General features: G+C 43.3%; 4 protein-coding genes across 5 annotated transcripts in view; 3 read left to right on the forward strand and 1 right to left on the reverse strand.

The window, feature by feature from the left end:
• The window catches only part of SARC_01798 (hypothetical protein), a 6337-nt gene extending 1830 nt beyond the window's left edge, over positions 1-4507 (forward strand). Inside the window, exons 3-6 of the mRNA XM_014304466.1 lie at positions 356-590; positions 1400-1527; positions 2231-2708; positions 3058-4507. Coding sequence (XP_014159941.1) covers positions 356-590; positions 1400-1527; positions 2231-2708; positions 3058-3926 — 1710 coding nt within the window. The 3' untranslated portion in view covers positions 3927-4507. The remainder of the gene's footprint in view (positions 1-355; positions 591-1399; positions 1528-2230; positions 2709-3057) is intronic.
• Positions 4508-5281: 774 nt separating this feature from the next.
• Positions 5282-8283, forward strand: SARC_01799 (hypothetical protein). The gene is made up of 4 exons (XM_014304467.1): positions 5282-5969; positions 7019-7213; positions 7427-7557; positions 7795-8283. Exons 1-4 carry the CDS (start codon positions 5372-5374, stop codon positions 7966-7968), a joined length of 1098 nt encoding a protein of 365 aa, XP_014159942.1. The 5' UTR covers positions 5282-5371; the 3' UTR covers positions 7969-8283.
• Positions 8284-9067: 784 nt separating this feature from the next.
• Positions 9068-11813, forward strand: SARC_01800 (hypothetical protein). Its single transcript, XM_014304468.1, has 6 exons — positions 9068-9213; positions 9719-9845; positions 10100-10223; positions 10611-10712; positions 11208-11323; positions 11631-11813. Exons 1-6 carry the CDS (start codon positions 9123-9125, stop codon positions 11731-11733), a joined length of 663 nt encoding a protein of 220 aa, XP_014159943.1. The 5' UTR covers positions 9068-9122; the 3' UTR covers positions 11734-11813.
• A 366-nt stretch (positions 11814-12179) lies between these two features.
• Positions 12180-13790, reverse strand: SARC_01801. 2 transcript variants are annotated; one of them, XM_014304470.1, is made up of 2 exons: positions 13752-13790; positions 12180-13446 (listed from the first exon to the last, which is right to left on the reverse strand). In XM_014304470.1, exons 1-2 carry the CDS (start codon positions 13782-13784, stop codon positions 12880-12882), a joined length of 600 nt encoding a protein of 199 aa, XP_014159945.1. In that variant the 5' UTR covers positions 13785-13790; the 3' UTR covers positions 12180-12879. The 2 variants fall into 2 exon arrangements, with proteins under 2 accessions (XP_014159945.1, XP_014159944.1); XM_014304469.1 differs by lacking the exon at positions 13752-13790 and having other exon boundaries at positions 12180-13646.
• Positions 13791-17345: the final 3555 nt, after the last annotated feature.

The following is a 17345-nucleotide window of genomic DNA, read 5'->3' on the forward strand; positions in this document are numbered from 1 at the left end:
GTGTGTGTGTGTGTGTGTGTGTATGTGTAAGTATATATATATATACATGTATATATATATATGTGTACACACGTGTGTGTGTGTGTGTGCGTGTGTGCGTGTGTGTAGTATATATATATATATATATATATGTGTGTGTGTGTGTGTGTGAGTGTGTGTGTACATGCGTGGGTAGGTAGGTACTGTCATATAATAATACCCTAGTCGTTAACCACGATTATCCACCGTACGGATTGGTGTATTACACTGACTGCTTACCCGCTCATCCATACTCTCGATGGATAACCGCACGATGTGTCACTAGTTCACGTCAAAAATTTACGCACTGCGTGCTTGTCGTATACCCATATGATAGGTGCATGAAGAACTTGGTCGGAGAGAAGTCTCCAGAGACGAGCGTGAGGAAATTCTGGCGATGGTGGAGCGCGCCCAGCACCAAACGCCAACCAATCAGGATGGGGATATAGCAAATTTGAATATTTTAGCGGATCAGAATGGGGTAAATTCTAGCTATGGCACTGAGTCGATGGATGGAGATAGCGACGATGATGCAACTGCAATCATGGAGCGGCTCGCGGGTATCGACCTAGGTGAGTGTTCAGGTTTTCCGAGCTGATTCATATCCATATGTTGTGGCACTGTTTTACACTAGCTCGCTCTATGTCGCACAATGATCCTACTACCTTCGAGCTGTCTCTCTTTGTGAGCGTGATTGTAGGATTGTGGGCTCATGGTGTTGTTGCCTGTGACTGGGGTTCGGGATTTGCCCCACATGCGCTGTTCTTTTGTTGCTGTGTTGGAGTTGTACGCTGTGAAAGGCGCTGAGATATTTGTTTGACCTGACGTTGCTGATGCCTATCAATACTGTTTAGCGACGCGTCCCTGTCTGCTCTTCGCTACTTTTTGAAGATGTCATGGGGTTTTCTATAAATTTGGGTGTGTTTCTTTGTGGATCAAGGGCTCCTGGCGCCGTATTCCTAACTTGCCTTTAAAAAGGTTGCATCAGCAAATGTGTTGTTTCGTTTGGTCAGATGTTAATAGCCACGGCGTTGTTCCACTCCAACATCAGGACCACAAAGTTTGCAACCTGAGGATATTCTAAACGTGTGTAGTGTTTGTCCTCTACAGGTGAGTTTCCACACACTCTCTGTTGCTATTACTCGTCAAGTATCGTGTTGCCCATACACATTTGACGTATTTGGTGTGCTGTACTGTTAGACACACCCACAAGTTCCTATACGCAATGAATTTTTCACCCAGTCACGGTTATTTGTTTTGTATACTATGCCGCACATGGGTCTGGTTGCTATTATCCTTTCGTTATTTAGCATCTTATGAGTTTGTTACTATCATACTCAAATGGAGAAAGACTAATGGGCGTCACTCGATTAATTCGCAGACGACGACGAGGCCGCGGAGGCCATATGGCAATCATTCACCGCAAAGGAGAAGAAGGACTTTGAAGCCAGCATAGCAGATGGTCGCATGGGTAATATGCTGACGCTGTGGGTGGCCTGGTGGGATATGGTATGACCGTGGAGTGTGTTGGAACCACCAGCATTGTAGGTCTGGTAGGAGAATTCATAGTGTGCAGGGCCTGTGGCGTTTGCTAGGTAATGCTGTATTGTTAGTGTGCAGTTCAACGTGAAGTGTAGAGCTTATCTCTCGTGCGATGCTGTGTGACATATGCGTGCGTCGAAACCAGCGCAGCAGTGACACGAGCTGCGACAGCCAAGTCGCCCTCATCAATACGACCGCGCTGTGCTTCCCGAGCGTAGTAGGTGACCAACCCCTATTATTGGGCTGTGCTGAATATCCACTGTTTGACTCAGAAACCCACTGGTTTACTTGAGTGGCGTGTTCTGTTTTAGCGCTGTGGTACCGGTCAATACACATTGCACCGAGTCAGACCTGTGAGTGTAACTGTGATATTTCTCACCCCATTTTTCTGCCTAGACGAACTGTCCATTCAACACACCCGGCTTGACGTTGAGTATGCATTTGGAGCACATGTTGGGCATATCTGTGTGTAAAGACCTCTTGATACCTTTTGAAAGCGTGTGGCATGCCTATCCTCAAATTACCAATTGTTAATCTGTGGGGTTGTGGCTTGCGTTTCTGTCGTGAGTATGCGCTTCCGGCATGGTTTCATAAGATGCATATCATCACCGCTCCGCTCCACACCTCAGCAGTAATATATACAAATGGCAACCCTTGTACACCTGAGCAGGAAGAGCCGAACATATACGTACCTGACTGTATACCGGAATTCTGCGCTCTCTCCCGGTCGCGACCGGCGACATCGAGGGTGAGGGCACCAGGCAGCGCTACACACATTGGCAAACGACCGCAACACTCACAACTTGCGCAGGCATCCGCACTTCAGTACAACCTACTGGATATGGTTCTCGCACTCGTATACACACTGAGAAGCTTCAATGGCGATTTGTCCAGTACGAGGGCATACATGTGCTTATTGGAGATGTGTGCGGTGTTGAGCGACTCCGCTGTTCATGAGAGTGCGTCTCAGGCGGTGCAGTCATTTTTACAGAGGGCTACGGACAGACTCGCCTGCAGATCGACTCCAACCTGGGATGCTGCGCGTGTATTGGGCGATGTGGAGACACTGTTGAGACTCTCGCACGAGTGCCTGGTGGTAGCACTCGCCGATCTTCACTTCTGGCTGGTGATGTACGACCCTGCGCAGGGTACGTACCCATCTCTGAGACTATGCCCGTACCTGGTGTTGCATGTGGAGCGTTTTAATGGGCAATTTAGCGTAGAAATATGTGAAGTGACACTTAGTCTGCATCTGTTTCGAGTCCTTGTGTATGCCAGCATGAGGTGACGTATGCACGTTGTGTTCATTTATGTACACCTTTTTCCTTGATGACTCATTATAAGATGGTTCTAATGCATGTATAACATTCCGTTTGTATATGAGAGAGTGGGCCTTGTTCTGTCCCTATATCACATATTACTTGATCTGTGGGTGTCACGCTTCCAGACGTATCCTGATATTCCCATTTTATTCAATCCTGTAACATCGATCAGCAGACTCTGAAGTAGCTGATCCCCAATATACAATAGAAACACACTCCAACCATGACGATCGCAAACGGAAGGCGAGGAAGCGACAGCATGCCAACCACGCGCGCAAAGCCTGGTTCTATCTAGCCTGGATTAACGATCCTCTCGCGGGGGGGTCTACGACGAGACGCCAGAACATTGCAGCGTGTACGCAGGTGGTGAAGGATGAACGATCCCACTTAGAGGCACTACAGTCGGAGGTGGCCGGCGTGGATGCCGCACGGTTCAAAGACGGGTCAACAAGCTTGGTATGTTTAGAGGGGAATGGGGGTCTACGGGAGCATCGAGCTCAACAAGGAAATACGGTTCATCTAAATAGCAATCCAGCGCGCACTAGTAGAGAGAAAGTACAAACTTCAGCGGGCCACAGTAGGCTGGCAAGCGCCGCAGAGGGTCGCCATTTGGCAAAACCAAGATATTTTGATACGAGAAGCGAACTACGAGCCGATGATGCGGTAGACGGTGGCGAATCGCTTACCACACAGAGCACGTCGGACATTGACAGTGAAGTCACGGGAAAGGACACAATAACACCGACTGTAGGTAGAAATCAGCCCAGCCAACCACAGATCGAAGATGGTAGTAGGAATGTCCGTAGGCCCATGATCGTCGAGCTCGATGAGGACCACAGTGAAGCAGTAGGGTTGGACAGAAGGAATACATCGGGCGATACGGCTGTAAACCCTATGATGGCGGAGCTGGGTGATAAAAATAGAACACGTAGTGCCTTTGCGAAACGGCGCGAAGAAAGGGAAGAACGTGCCTGGAAGGAAGGGCGGCGGAAGGCTTTACCCAAACTGACGGAGATAAGCGCCCGCATGATGGGAATACGATAGCAGAACATTAACTCTGTTGGCGTATGAGGTTTTATTTCGACCTATGTTTCATCTGAGCTCGTCTCGTGGCGAGATGCAGTTAATTCGGGCCCTATCTGCCCAAAGACATAACCTTTGGCTAGCTCGTAGGCTCACTGCGAATACGCTATGCATAGCACATCCGGTCCCTGTGCGGAAGAGTTCCGCCTGCTCCGTCCTGGCTTCCTACTTCCGAGTGTCTATGATACTCCCTGATGAACGTAGAATCAAATAACAAATTGTAGCATAGCTTCAACATCTCTCCCAGGGTCAGGCCCAGAGGAAGCGGCGTTAGGGACGCAAAAGAAGTGTGCGTCTCCAGCTGTCGTAGTGAACGAAGAGCAATCACAATGACAACAATAACATGGGTTATTGTATGCAATAGATGCTATCAAGTGCAGATAACTTGCACACAACTAGAATGGCTAGATAACGAACATTAAACACGTAGTATTAATTGTAGCTATCGTTGATCAGACGGCAACTAGGCTACTATACTAAAAACATACCTAGAAAGGCTACTACATCATGTTCATAGCTCCGAATTTCTAAACACCATAAATACAAATACGTAGATGAGATTTGCATACACACTTATACCGTACGCATGACATGTATCCGCATGTATTCACATGAATATATCTATGGCTTGTGCCGTAAGGCTTGTTTGGTGTGGGCGCACACGGTAGAGTAACGCGCTGTGTTTTACCGTGTCCGATAAAGACCGGACAGTCGTCTACGTGGACGTTGGAACCCCTGCCGATTAGTCGGCTGCCAAGAGTTGCGTCAGAACTCGGAAGCCTATCAAGCTTATTGATTTGACTATTTTCTATTATCATAGCCTTCTCTCTGTGTAATTCAGAAGGCTGTACTACAAATACAAGACTTTTGTTGCAGGATGGGCGGCTGGTGTTTTCGAATTGCTATTTTCGTTGACGCTTACGTGTGAATTTCATTTAATTGTGAACACGAGTGTGTGCGATGGAGACTGAGTGTGGATTTATATCATACATATTAAAGCTACGCCTAATCTAAAATGCATGCAAATGAAGTTGTGCCTTTCATGCCCTCGACTCTCGAGTGCTTGGAATCGCTTTACTTCCATGTGTCTGAGCGTGTCTATTATGGCAGACTATAATAGAAATACATATTTATAGCCAGCTGAACTATTTATTTATTTATATATTATCTGTCGGTGTAAATACGAATTCAAGCGGGGGTTCGACTTTTCGCGGGCAATTGGCTGTGGCCAACTGAAACGCCGCTGAAAAGTACAAAGCGCGCTGTGCGGACACATATATATAAATATATAAATAACAATACATATATGTAACTTCTGAAAATACCACAAGTGAAGCTTGCGCTCAACCACAGGCGAATAAAATTAGTCTACTTTGGCCTCACAACCAATACACATCAACAAGCGTATGAAGATGAGTCTCAGCGCAAGCACCTTAGTCAATCGCCTTTTGCGCCCGCGGCATTCGCTACTTCACGTACAGCACCGAGGACTGACGACGCGAAGACAGCCAAAGGCGGTACGGTCATTCGTACACGAGCATTCTCATCCTAAAAGACTTCCCAGACATGCGCAGCACCACCCTGCGCATAAGACTAGCTTGGACCACAATGCATTCTCCTTCAGTGGCGCCGGGTGGGCTTCGGCATTCCATCTTGGTGTAGTTTATGCCTTGCAAGAGTATGGATATTTTACTCAACACGGTCTGTCCAAGCACGAGCACTCAGATAGAATTAGTAAGGAGGAGATGGTGCATTCTGATAATACCGACGTCTACAAGCATGTAAGTGAGCGCGAGTTCTCACATAAACATCAGAGCAAATTTACACCTGCTTACCCATATCTGGCCGGTGCAAGTGGTGGAGCCCTCACAGCTGTGTGGATTGCCTGCGGACTGCCCGTGAAGCATATGATGGAGAGCGCAAGGCATATGGGCGATTATTGTAACGATAACAATGGGATATATGGCAATTTAGCCCCAGTATTGCGGGAGATGTTGATGAGAGGTGTGTGAATAATATTGTAGTCTCCAAAGCATTTTAGATACTCGCACTGACTTCGCACTTCTGGCGAATGTACGTATTAGGAAAAGCGACACATATGTCTATACCGTAGATAGACGTTGTACAATAGTAGCCATAGCTACGATTATATGAATGCACTTGAATCGACTGTGTATGAGTTTGTTTTTATATATATGTGTATGTATGTATAGATATATATATATATATATATATATATATATATATATATATATATATATATATATATATATATATATATATATATATATATATATATATATATATATATATATATATATATTGTTAGTACTTCCTATGCGCAAAACCGACAAATCCCAACTTGGAATCGTTACTGTGTATTAAAGTAGTGTAATAGTTTCTTGAAACTATGATGACTGATCACTTCATGGTATCATCTCATATATGCCAGCCCACCCCCTTATGATGCCTACAACAGGTTAGTTTCCTATGGCAGCCGTTGCCTTCTGGTTACTGTTGCCATCATCTATATACTTTACATGTTTAAGTCTATCTTAAGTTAACTTAAATTCTCATATCCATACACAGTCACTTAGTTTGTGTACGCAATCTATTGGCTTACATAAAGGAAGTCTTCAATTTACATCTTTCCACCTTGTTCTGTGTATTTTATGCACTTACCAAAACTCACCATCGTGCACACAAGTCCACTCGCAGACTGAGCGTCACACGTCACGCTGAATCATTGTCATACGTCACGTGGACTCAGTGTCGCGCGTCACATGGACTCAGTGTCACACATGTCACCAACCAATTACAATATATATATTTTATATATATATATGTGTGTGTGTGTGTGTGTGTGTGTGTGTGTGTGTGTGTGTGTGCGTGTTGTGTGTGTGTGTATGTGTGTGTGCGGGTGTGTGCGTGTTTGTGTCTGTGTACGTGTGTGTTTCTGTGTCTGTGTCTGTGTATGTGTGTGTGTGTGTGTGTGTGTATGCACGTTTGATTTTGTACTCTGATATATAATTCTCTCTTTCCATCTCTCCCAGAACTTCCGGACGATGCTCATATTCGTTGTAGTGGAGTTGTTGGTATACATGTCTTGCGTATATGGCCAAATCCTTCGTCGGAGTCACTGGTTATAGACCAGTTCGGCACAAAGGAGGAATTGATCTCTGCCGCATTGGCTTCATGCCACATACCAGGGTATCTTCACAGGGGACGCCCGTATCACGAACATAAAGGTACGCATGCGTTCGTAGTGAATGTTCCTGTTAACCGGCTTGTGTGTGCCGCCTTGGCGATTTTTATATTCGTTTGACTTGCGTGGCATAAAGTTCATTCGCTAGTTGAGTTATGTACGTAGGGTATGCCTTAAATGCAACAAGGCGACTCCTTGTGTCATTGATATAACTGTAGAACCGTTCTTTCAACTCGACATCTCTCAAATATTGCAGGCGAGAAACTGGTGGATGGAGGTCTGCTAAAGATTGTTCCATCACTACCTAAGAATTTGAACGGTGTGCATGTCTGTGTTCTTCCTTCAGAATATGCGATTGGCTGTGAGGTTGATATCTGTCCAAATAAGGTATGATACTCGTGGGAAAGATAAGGAAGTGTATCATGAGGCATATATTGCTAGAGTAGCACCGTGTGTGCCTATTCATTGTCGTTCTGCTTCAATTTTAGTTTGACCGAGTTATAAATAGATGCGACTATATTGTACCGATCAAATTCATGCGAACCGTTCTGTCCCAAATCTGAACATTTTTGTATACCATATCCAAGCAATTAACTTTTTTTCCCGATCAAAATCGCTCCACAGGTCCCGCGCGAGACTTGGGCTGGTCGATCTGTATTCAGATATGCTTACAACATGTTGATGCCGCCGGAGGATCTAAAAGCGTATGGCGATGAGCTATTTGAGCGCGGATACGAAGCAGGACAGCAGTGGGTAGTACACGGAGCACCAACTCATCGAAATGGGAACACGCAATAATATCGCAGTGCCGAATTAACCAGCTAGGATAACCTGAAGAAAGAAATCAATACAGCCGAACAGATACAGCCGTCGATTCATATCGTTATAGTCCAAAGCCCTATAAATATGTTATAACCCTATTGAGGTTTTCATATGAAGTAACCTGGTGTAGTATTCTGCCACGGTTAACATTTTATGTTAAGCTAATAGATTTTTCCGCCTAAACAATCCAACTGCGATAATACACTTGAAGAATGGCTAAGCTGACTTACAGAGACATGGTAGAGTTCAAGCTTAACATTGAATTCATAAATAAACTCTCAAAAAATGAACATATGACGAGGTGTAATTAATGATTGCAGAACGAATTTTGAAAGTAAAGTTTGCCAACCATGACATCCAAGCTCGATAAGGTGCTTTTAGTTTTAGGGTTTATCTTGAAATGCTTGCAACATTTTAAAGGCGTAGTGCTTTAGATGGTAGCTAAAACACAGAAACAATTCCTGTGTGGGATCTAAGGAACGGCACTGGTAGTTGATTCTCGAATTGAAAGAAGAGATTTGAAATGCTGTGACTGAGCTATTGTTAGTTGCTATGCTAAGGTGTACAATTTGCGCAGAACGCTTTACTGCTGTATCACTGTTGTGTGGATGGAATTTTTGTAGACCCATTGCAAGAATCGATGTGAAGGATTAAACTCAAACAACGGCACCGGCGTATACATTGCCTCGCAGTCAAAAGGTTATCGGTAAACACTCAAAAATAGAGTAAATGATAATGAACGTATGTTTTATTTTTAAATACATATGGATTTGAAAACCAAATTCAGCAGTCAGGACTCAGGACCAGTGTTCATTTAAATAGAAGGCTACGCTTAGGCCGTCAGCAGTCGATCTGTCAGGCCGTCAGCAGTCGATCTGTCAGGCCGTCAGCAGCCTGGCCAGTACTTGGTAGACTCGACTTAAAAAGCGGTATATTATTGGCTGAGGATTACAACGCGGGGCGCGGATGGTCCATAGATATTCCTCAAAATTTCGCCAAATAAAATAAATACATGACAATGATCATGCCAAATAAAATCAATACATGACAATGATCAGTGATGACATATGTACGTACTGGGATGTTTATAGACTGCCTCTTGGCGAGAAATGTAAATAATATGTACGGCTATGATGCTTAGGTTAGCAACATACAGGAAAGAGTTACTACGAACTGGCCACAATATAATCATGAGTTCCTCTGCCCACACCTTCGTCATGGGTATGTCGGAATTAAACACTTCTCCATTACAATCCTGAGGATTTGTCTCGCGTCCGTACGCCCGAATTGACTTTCTCGATGAATATCCAAGGGTATGAACACTACTATGGATCATACGCGCACGTCCACTATACATATTAGGAGCATTATTTGACTTTTTCTATCTCCTCTTCTACTTCTTGTATATGTATATTTTTCCTGCTGTTCGGTAAATATTATGATGTATTCTCTGTGCACCCGAGGGATATTTTGAAAGTAAAAATTGGCGTGGTATACATGTCAATTTCAAGTGTGTCATGCGTGCTTGTATATACTTGTTTAGCATACAAGTTTGGCGTAGCTGGAACTCTTTATAGACGAAATGATGCGTGTATCTGGGCTGTATATATGTTATGAGAGCTCTACAAGAGTTATATGATCGATATTCAACTAATTGCCTAAAAGTCGACGCTGTTCAAGACAGTAAGATTGAAGTTTCACAGTACATTGCTTCAATCGATATCAGATGATTTTGCCATGCGCCAATTTGATGACCCCAACTATACCGGTACACGAATCAAATTCGATCCATCTGAGTTTGAAGCCAAGGTGAATGAATTTTACACATCTGGTGAAGCAACACTTAAGGATGGGTATGTAAATTTGACACTTTGGCTTCCTTGGTGTAACGCTAAGCACACTGTGCCAGCCGGAAACCACTTTGAAAGGTTGTGTGGCTGATATTGCATATATCGAAACTGAATTGATCCATGCCGTTTCTCAACGAGTAGCCGAGAATATCTGAGTCATGTCTACACATGTATATTCTTCAGGCGTGACACTCCTGGGGTGATACCTCTTGTGTTGACCATATCCTAATGAGCATGTTTTTCTATATTTCGTTTAGGTATGCACCGTTTTGCAAGCACTTGTTTATACCAAATTTCTGCGGGGTCAAGTGTGGATACGCACGAATTACAGCCGATAACCGGAGCCTGCTCCAGACAGAGTATGAGGCTCGTAGTGAAAAGGTATATTCCGTCCATATTCCAATTTCCGACCACGTCTACTCCGTATATTTTGTGTCAATTGTTGTGATGCAATCTGTGTTGTGCAAATACACCAGTATTTAGAACTGATCGATCGTACGTCGTTTGTAACGTGCTTTAATCAGTATGCAGTACTTATCGGGCACCTTAGACCCACTGTTCTTTGGCACTCCGCTTACGTGTGAATCTTTGATAGTATAGGACCTGCTACCTTTGTACTCTTCAATATGTCAATACAGAGTACACATGCTCGAGTATCACTCCCTAGTCAGTCCTTCGTTTATGCTGTCTTTTTGTGGCTAAGAGTTCCTTGATGCCTGACTCTTTGATCTGCACAATAATCTGTGCGCTACCTTTACTCCTTTCTAGGAGCTTCCAGTGCTAGTCCGGTTTTTCAAAACCGAGGATGTGACCGCGCCAGACGCAACGCACCTGGACATTATACTTTACAGTAAAGAGCAGATCATCAAGGTGTGTATATCAAATGTCTCTATCTCTTTGTTTTTCTGACTACCCTTACGCATCAATAACACATTGTGTTTGAACACATTTTATATGCTTGGCCGGGCGAAGTAGTTGTTGGTGAAGGGTTGACTCTGGCTGACATTTTAGCCGCCCTCTAGTAGAGGGCAGATGTTTCTGTATAGTAGGATGTTGTAGTAGTGCCATATTTCGGATGCGCGGTGGGCTACTTGAGAAGTTGAGGGCATGTTTCTCGATCTGCAATCTTTGTATAACCAAAATGACAGGCGCTGAAATTATTTCTGAAATAGATGTTCCCATACATTACTTGTAGGTGTATTTCACATGCATGCATGAAGTACTAGACAAAGCAATCGGGATTGGCCGAATGCCACTAACAGTGTAGCGTTCTTATTTGATATGTGTTTGGACGGTGAGTTGCTCTGACTCTATGATACAGCTCCTCAGCACACCATTCCCGTGCTCTTGATAATACGCTAACAGGAGAACGAGGCCATGGGCAATCCCGGTAAGATTATGAGCGCGCCCTGGGGCATTATATCCGTGAAGGGTCAGACGAAAGATTACGAACTGCCTATGCAGCCTATAACGATGCTCAGGTATCTCGATTGAAGCTCTAGTACAATTCTTCGATTTATATTATCTTGTGATCTGGGGCAAATGATGTAGCTCTACACTTAGGAGATCGAGCATAGCCAGGTGGTAGTATGGCCGCCATAACAATAAGAACACGCGCCGCCTCGCAACGAATTTTGCAAACTCACCCAAGCACTGTGCCGCATTTAAAAAATTGCGTCATCTGAATGTTTTAATGTAAATTGCACTCGATTTTTATTAAGCATATCTAAATACTACATCAAAATGGTTTAGTATAATGCTCTCAAAGCTTAATTTTCTTTCTCGTAGGAATGCACTTGGACGCGACGAGGGTGGTAGCGGCGTGAAGCTTGAACGTGAGAAATATTCAGAGTCGGTCAACTTCTGGAAGGAACATGCATCCTTCAAATGAGTATAAAACTTAATACAGTCCAATGCCATATCACAGGAAACCTGTAACACATCAAAAAAAAAATTATACTAACTTTACAGTGGAGGTGCTTCTTTGCACCAATGCGAAGATTGCGGGGGCAAGGGCTCTTGATTTCAGTCTTCAGTAGTATTTATTATTCTCTAGGGGATGCGGCCCCTCCCTGCAAAAGACTCGAAGTGCTACTATATTCTCGTCAATACTAACTCTTAATGAGGCTCATGTTCCTTGAGATGAATCGATCATCAATAGAAGTAAGAGTGCATGTGGTTGTTATCCAAAGCATTGGGAGAGAGCGTTCTTTGGGTATAATTGAACGCTGATAGGTGCAATGCGGTTAGCAAAGAACATGATCGTTCTGAGTACATCAGTCGAATCGAAGAATCAGAAATATGATTGTTTTATAACCGGCACATTATTTTTCTAAGGTTCTTGCCACAAAGGCACTTTATTGCTTTTGGTCTCTAGGGATTGTTGTAGGTTTATTTCGTATTACGCATCCGTGTTGAATGACATCAGAATACAATCGCAACATATCATTCCTGCGGAGGCGCAGGTGGTCAGGGCCATCGGATGTATTTGGAGGATAGACGGAAATCACTATCAACTCATGGAGTGCAAGCTATGAATGTATATGATGATTTCTATTTGTGCAATATCTTTCGTCGTGAGATGCGATGCGCTCCGAAGTTTCGCGTTACGTAGTATTCAATCGTCCATCTCGAATGGCTGCATTCTGCTGTACATGACCAAGTCCATCTCACAAGAGTCTTCAACAGGTCAGCAACGGTATGAGTACGCACTTTACTTAGCAGGTTGTGTTGTTGTGCGTTTGAAGGGGACTGTGAACCATACGCGATTCTCAGTCATGGGGTGCACGCTGTTTAAAATTTGTATACGCTCCCAATGCAACTCCTGAATTTTGCTCTGGTAATATCGCAAAAGGAAACTTTCGCTGGGAGCTTATTGGTCGTGAAACCTCAACGACAGCATTGTTCGCTTTTAACTTTTGAAGCGCGTGAGTGTAGCCATCGTACGGCGTTCCGACAGCCCTAATATGGATCAAAACATTATGTATTCAGCCAAAATTTTGACAGGACACAAGCTTGGATTAGAGTGTTTGCTGGGTTACTGAGAACGCCTCCACTCAACAAATTGCTCCCACACTCCATATTCGAGAATCGCCACGATTTCCTTCGCAATGCTGCTCAAAGAAAGGATTATATTTTCCAAATCGCAATCAAGGATGTATCCCAGTACTTGTGTTTTCAATTTGCTATCGATATTCAAGGGGTGCAATGCCTGATCGTGAACATAGTCGTCCACAATTTTGACTGCTATGGCCATCACCAACTCATGATACTTATCTTGCCCACGGGTTCGCTCCACGAGTGTGTGAAATTTTTCGAACTCCATTAGAAATAATACGTTCTCTTCGCATGCACGAGCACGCGTATACCGTACGAAATCAACTCTCGCTGTTGGGTAATTGTCCTCTCGAAAGCTCAGAACTTCTGCTAGCCTAGGAGTAGACATGCTGTCTCGTACAGGTCTCGGACCGAAAATGGAAGATCTGCGGGCAGGTACATGTAGCTCACATGCGCTTGCGACGTTAAGCATTGAACTACATGATTTTGCCAGTGCTTTTGAGCGTCTGCCTGACTGCTTGACCTTGGACGCGTGGTTTTTATCACCCTTCGAAATAGACAAAGTATCGATTAACGTATCTTCAGTTTTGGGATCAGTGTCGATTTTGCACGACTGATTAAATGACTTCAGGGGCAAACATCTGAGAAATTTCAGTTTTAAAGACATATTGTTGGGCGCCATTACATAATTTATAGAAAGACTTCCACATTTAGATTAGTACCAAACGAACAGTAATCAACTACGTGATGATATGTAGTATGCCAAGTTGCCAACCCTACTGCTGCTTCTTGTACGAGCAAAAAAATATTTACACAGGACTTTCAAAATTGGCAAAAAAAAATATTATTTACCTGTACTGAATTTGCACGAGGCGCATGAGTCATTCTGGCAACTTGCGGCTAATGTCATTGTTCGGACAACTGTGTGCGATTTATTCACTGATTCAGATCAGTATTGCGAGTTGTCACTTGTCACATTTGTGAGTTGTGGCCTGTGTCTCTGACTCCCTGTGTCTCTGACCAGGGTCACCAGGCTGTGACTGTGAGCCAGTGTCCACAGGCTGTGAGCCTGTGAAGCTGTGGGTCTTGAGTTCTTAACTCTTGACTCTTGTTGTGACATTGTGACTCTGTGTCACTGTGAGAGTCATGACTAGATTAATGAACAATTATTTATTTTTAAACACAGCTGACAACAATGAGCGACTTTGAGTTGAAGTTTGAACCCCTGAGAGCTGCGAGCATCTCTCGGAGCCGGCTATCGCAACAACCATTTGAAGTAATTAATGAGCCAATTTCGCTTGGCTCTGGTAGAGGCCGCATGCGTTTCGTGCATTTCAGCGGTTGCCAGTTTACTGTTTTTAAGTATTTCTTTTTTTATGATTCTTTACTTCCTATTTTATCACTGATTGCCAGGTACTCCTGTACTTGTTCTGGACTTGTGGTCTTGTGGTGACTGGTGACGTAATCGCTGTCTCCCAACTCCCAGCTCCTAACTTCTAACTCCCAGTCCCAGACTCCCCGCTAATTAAATTTTTTTTAAACAAACTATATTTACAGCTATATAAATACTGTATAGTATGTACAAAGATGTACAGACTACAGTATTATATTTTTTATCTCTTTCTTTTAAGAATATATGTATATGTAAAATCCCTCTTCTCATTCTGAGGTTCTCAGGTCTCAGCCCTAAGGCCTCAGGCCGCAGGCCCTCAGCCCTCTATCTCTCTCTCCCTCTGTGTATCTATGGTCTATACTTGAGTAGAATTGAGAGGGCTCACTGGCTCAGGTATTAAGCCTCACAACGGCCTCAGCCCTTTACAGGAGACAGGTCTTAGGACAGTCTCAGGTCTCAGGACCTCAGATTTCAGAACCTTAGGCCCCAGGGGCTCAAGGCTCAGGCTCTCCTCTCTCTCTCTCTCTCATCAGTCTCTCTGGACACTGGAGTGTGAGAGCAAAGGAATATGTATAAAACGAAAATTGTAATTAAAAAAAGTAAAAAAACCACGTTGTTACTTGATCGATTGTTAATTGAAACAGCCAGACAATGGATGTCGAATTTAACTAAAGGATGTACAAAGCGAATTACAGTCTGCCCAGTCCCAGGGCCCAGAGCCAGCTCGGATTTTGGAGTGTCCGACAACCATCACTTTTTTTTTCATACTTTTTTAGACAAATGTACGCCTCTCTCCATGGCCCTCTGGATTTGGGTCCCGAGCAGAAATCAGATTTCTTCCGACGACATCGTAAATTTAGCGCAGACTCAAATCCAGAGGGCCATGCTCTCTTGTGTGTATTTACGGGCGTATGCCGATAGCCGTATAGTCAGTTTTATTTTATTTTTAAACAGCCTAACCTGAAACCTCGTATCGTTGCAAGTTGCAACCCGCTGAAAATCAAACGTGTCTACTTAGAAGGCTATGGTATTTTATACTTCCATTTCAATGTCCCATTTACACTTTACAGTAGGGCCAAATTTCCGGTCAGGCAGTAGGCATATACATACCAGATTTATATCCTGACGACACATTCAAATATCAAAAATTGAGACCAAAAGGATTAAAATAGGTATTTACGAACATTATTTAGGCCACAAACACACTATATACAGGTCAAAATATACCAAAACACCTTGCAACGCTATAAAAAAAATCCGTTAAACGTTGAAAAGTCAACTTTTATATATATTTACATGACGCCAAACTTTATAAGGTTTTAGCTTACAACCTCAGGCCTCAGCCCTCACACAGATGAGTCAGGTCCGTTCAGAGGAATCCAAGTTTTCAACCTCAGCCGGTCACAGAGGCTCAGAGGCTCAGAGGCTCAGGCTCAGGGCCACAACCTACAGGCCAGGATTCAGAAGTTCAGAGGCTGAAGGCTTGGCGGCTCAGCCCGCTTATTTAGATGCTCATTCCCTCCTAACAGGTTAGCCTCGTATAGTCAAAACTCTGGGAAGAATTTTTTGGAAAATATGCAAAATGGCAAAAAGCTGAAATAAATTATGAAATATGCGACCAAAAAATATAGGACAGACTGATTTAAAAGTCGACTACTATGTACGTGGATACATGGTAGCCGGTTCAATTTGGCTGCTTCAGTGCAGAAAACACCCCCAAAAAAAAGTATGTTTAAAATCGCGATGTTCGGTAATATGAGACCAATATTAGGGCTCTGAGGGACGACAAAACGAAAATATGGAATGTATAGTGAAAAATTGGAAATATGAAATATTTAATATGAGCTACAACACGCTAAAACGTAAATATGTATTATGGCGCATCTGGTACATAATATGAAATATATGAGAGGGCATCCATATTTATGAGTACCCAGGCCTGGGACTTGGGATGCAGTAGCAAGCCCAGCCTAAGGAATTAATAAGACTCTCTCGACTCTAGAGAGTAAATAGAGTAAATAGTCAATACTCATTACACAGACGAGCACTCTCACTCTGAAGAGTAGTCACAACTCTCTTCTACTCTCTACTATTCTAGCTAGAGTAGGTAGAGAGAGTCAGAGAGAGAGTGAGAGAATGTCAATGATGTTGGGCATTGTGAGTGGGGTCGTGGGCCCGACGGTGGGCAGGTGCCAGAGGGGGGTGACTGGGTGACTGGGATCACCCGTCACTACTCGCTACTCACTACATACATAGTCACAACAGGGCTGTCAATTCGGCATTCCATTCACAATGACAATTGTGACAGCTGTTGCGTTCGTATTGTTTTAACTGGGGTTAAAAAAACAACAACAACAGAAGAACAGCTGTTATTTTACATGTTTTTATTTTGTTATATTTATAAAACAATGACATTTTACAACGTAGAATAAAAACACGTCGCACAACGCAGTGAGTGGCGTCAAACATGTTTGTTAAGACTGCGATCACAATATCTGACGCTCAAGTCTGACGCGTTAAAATTGCATCTTAAAATTGCGTCTTAAAATTGCGACGACAGCTAAATTTGAATACGCATGCAACCCGACTTTGTCTGACGGTTAACTCTGCGATTCTTAAGTCTGACGCTCAACTGACGCTCAACTGACGCTCAACTGACGCTCAACTGACGCTCAACTGACGCTCAACTGAACGCTCAACTGACGCTCAACTGACGCTCAACTGACGCTTAACCTCGCGATTCTAAGGTTTTAGGGTTTTTCGGATATAAACATATCATTGCCTCGTAAAAAAAAAGATTTAGGAGGCTATGAAAATACATCCATCTATACATCCATATATACATCTACACATAAATACATACGTATATATATACATACATATACATACATATACATACATGAACATATACATATACATGTACATATACATATACATATACAAATACATATACATATGCATATACATATAAATATACATACTCCAATTACATAAATATACATATACATATTTACATACACATAGACATAAAAATGTATATACATAAACATGAA

This window comes from Sphaeroforma arctica, assembly GCF_001186125.1.
Source record: "Sphaeroforma arctica JP610 unplaced genomic scaffold supercont1.75, whole genome shotgun sequence".
NCBI classification, from domain to species: domain Eukaryota; class Ichthyosporea; order Ichthyophonida; genus Sphaeroforma; species Sphaeroforma arctica.

Excerpts from the sequence above, each read along its gene's own strand:
- SARC_01799 (XM_014304467.1), top strand. The coding sequence starts at position 5,372 with ATGAAGATGAGTCTCAGCGCAAGCACCTTAGTCAATCGCCTTTTGCGC. Across the intron at positions 5,970-7,018 it reads GCGGGAGATGTTGATGAGAG|AACTTCCGGACGATGCTCAT; the intron begins GTGTGTGAATAA and ends CATCTCTCCCAG. Across the intron at positions 7,214-7,426 it reads CCCGTATCACGAACATAAAG|GCGAGAAACTGGTGGATGGA; the intron begins GTACGCATGCGT and ends CAAATATTGCAG.
- SARC_01800 (XM_014304468.1), top strand. The coding sequence starts at position 9,123 with ATGATGCTTAGGTTAGCAACATACAGGAAAGAGTTACTACGAACTGGC. Across the intron at positions 9,846-10,099 it reads GAAGCAACACTTAAGGATGG|GTATGCACCGTTTTGCAAGC; the intron begins GTATGTAAATTT and ends TATTTCGTTTAG. Across the intron at positions 10,713-11,207 it reads GTAAAGAGCAGATCATCAAG|GAGAACGAGGCCATGGGCAA; the intron begins GTGTGTATATCA and ends ATACGCTAACAG.
- SARC_01801 (XM_014304469.1), bottom strand. The coding sequence starts at position 13,581 with ATGGCGCCCAACAATATGTCTTTAAAACTGAAATTTCTCAGATGTTTG.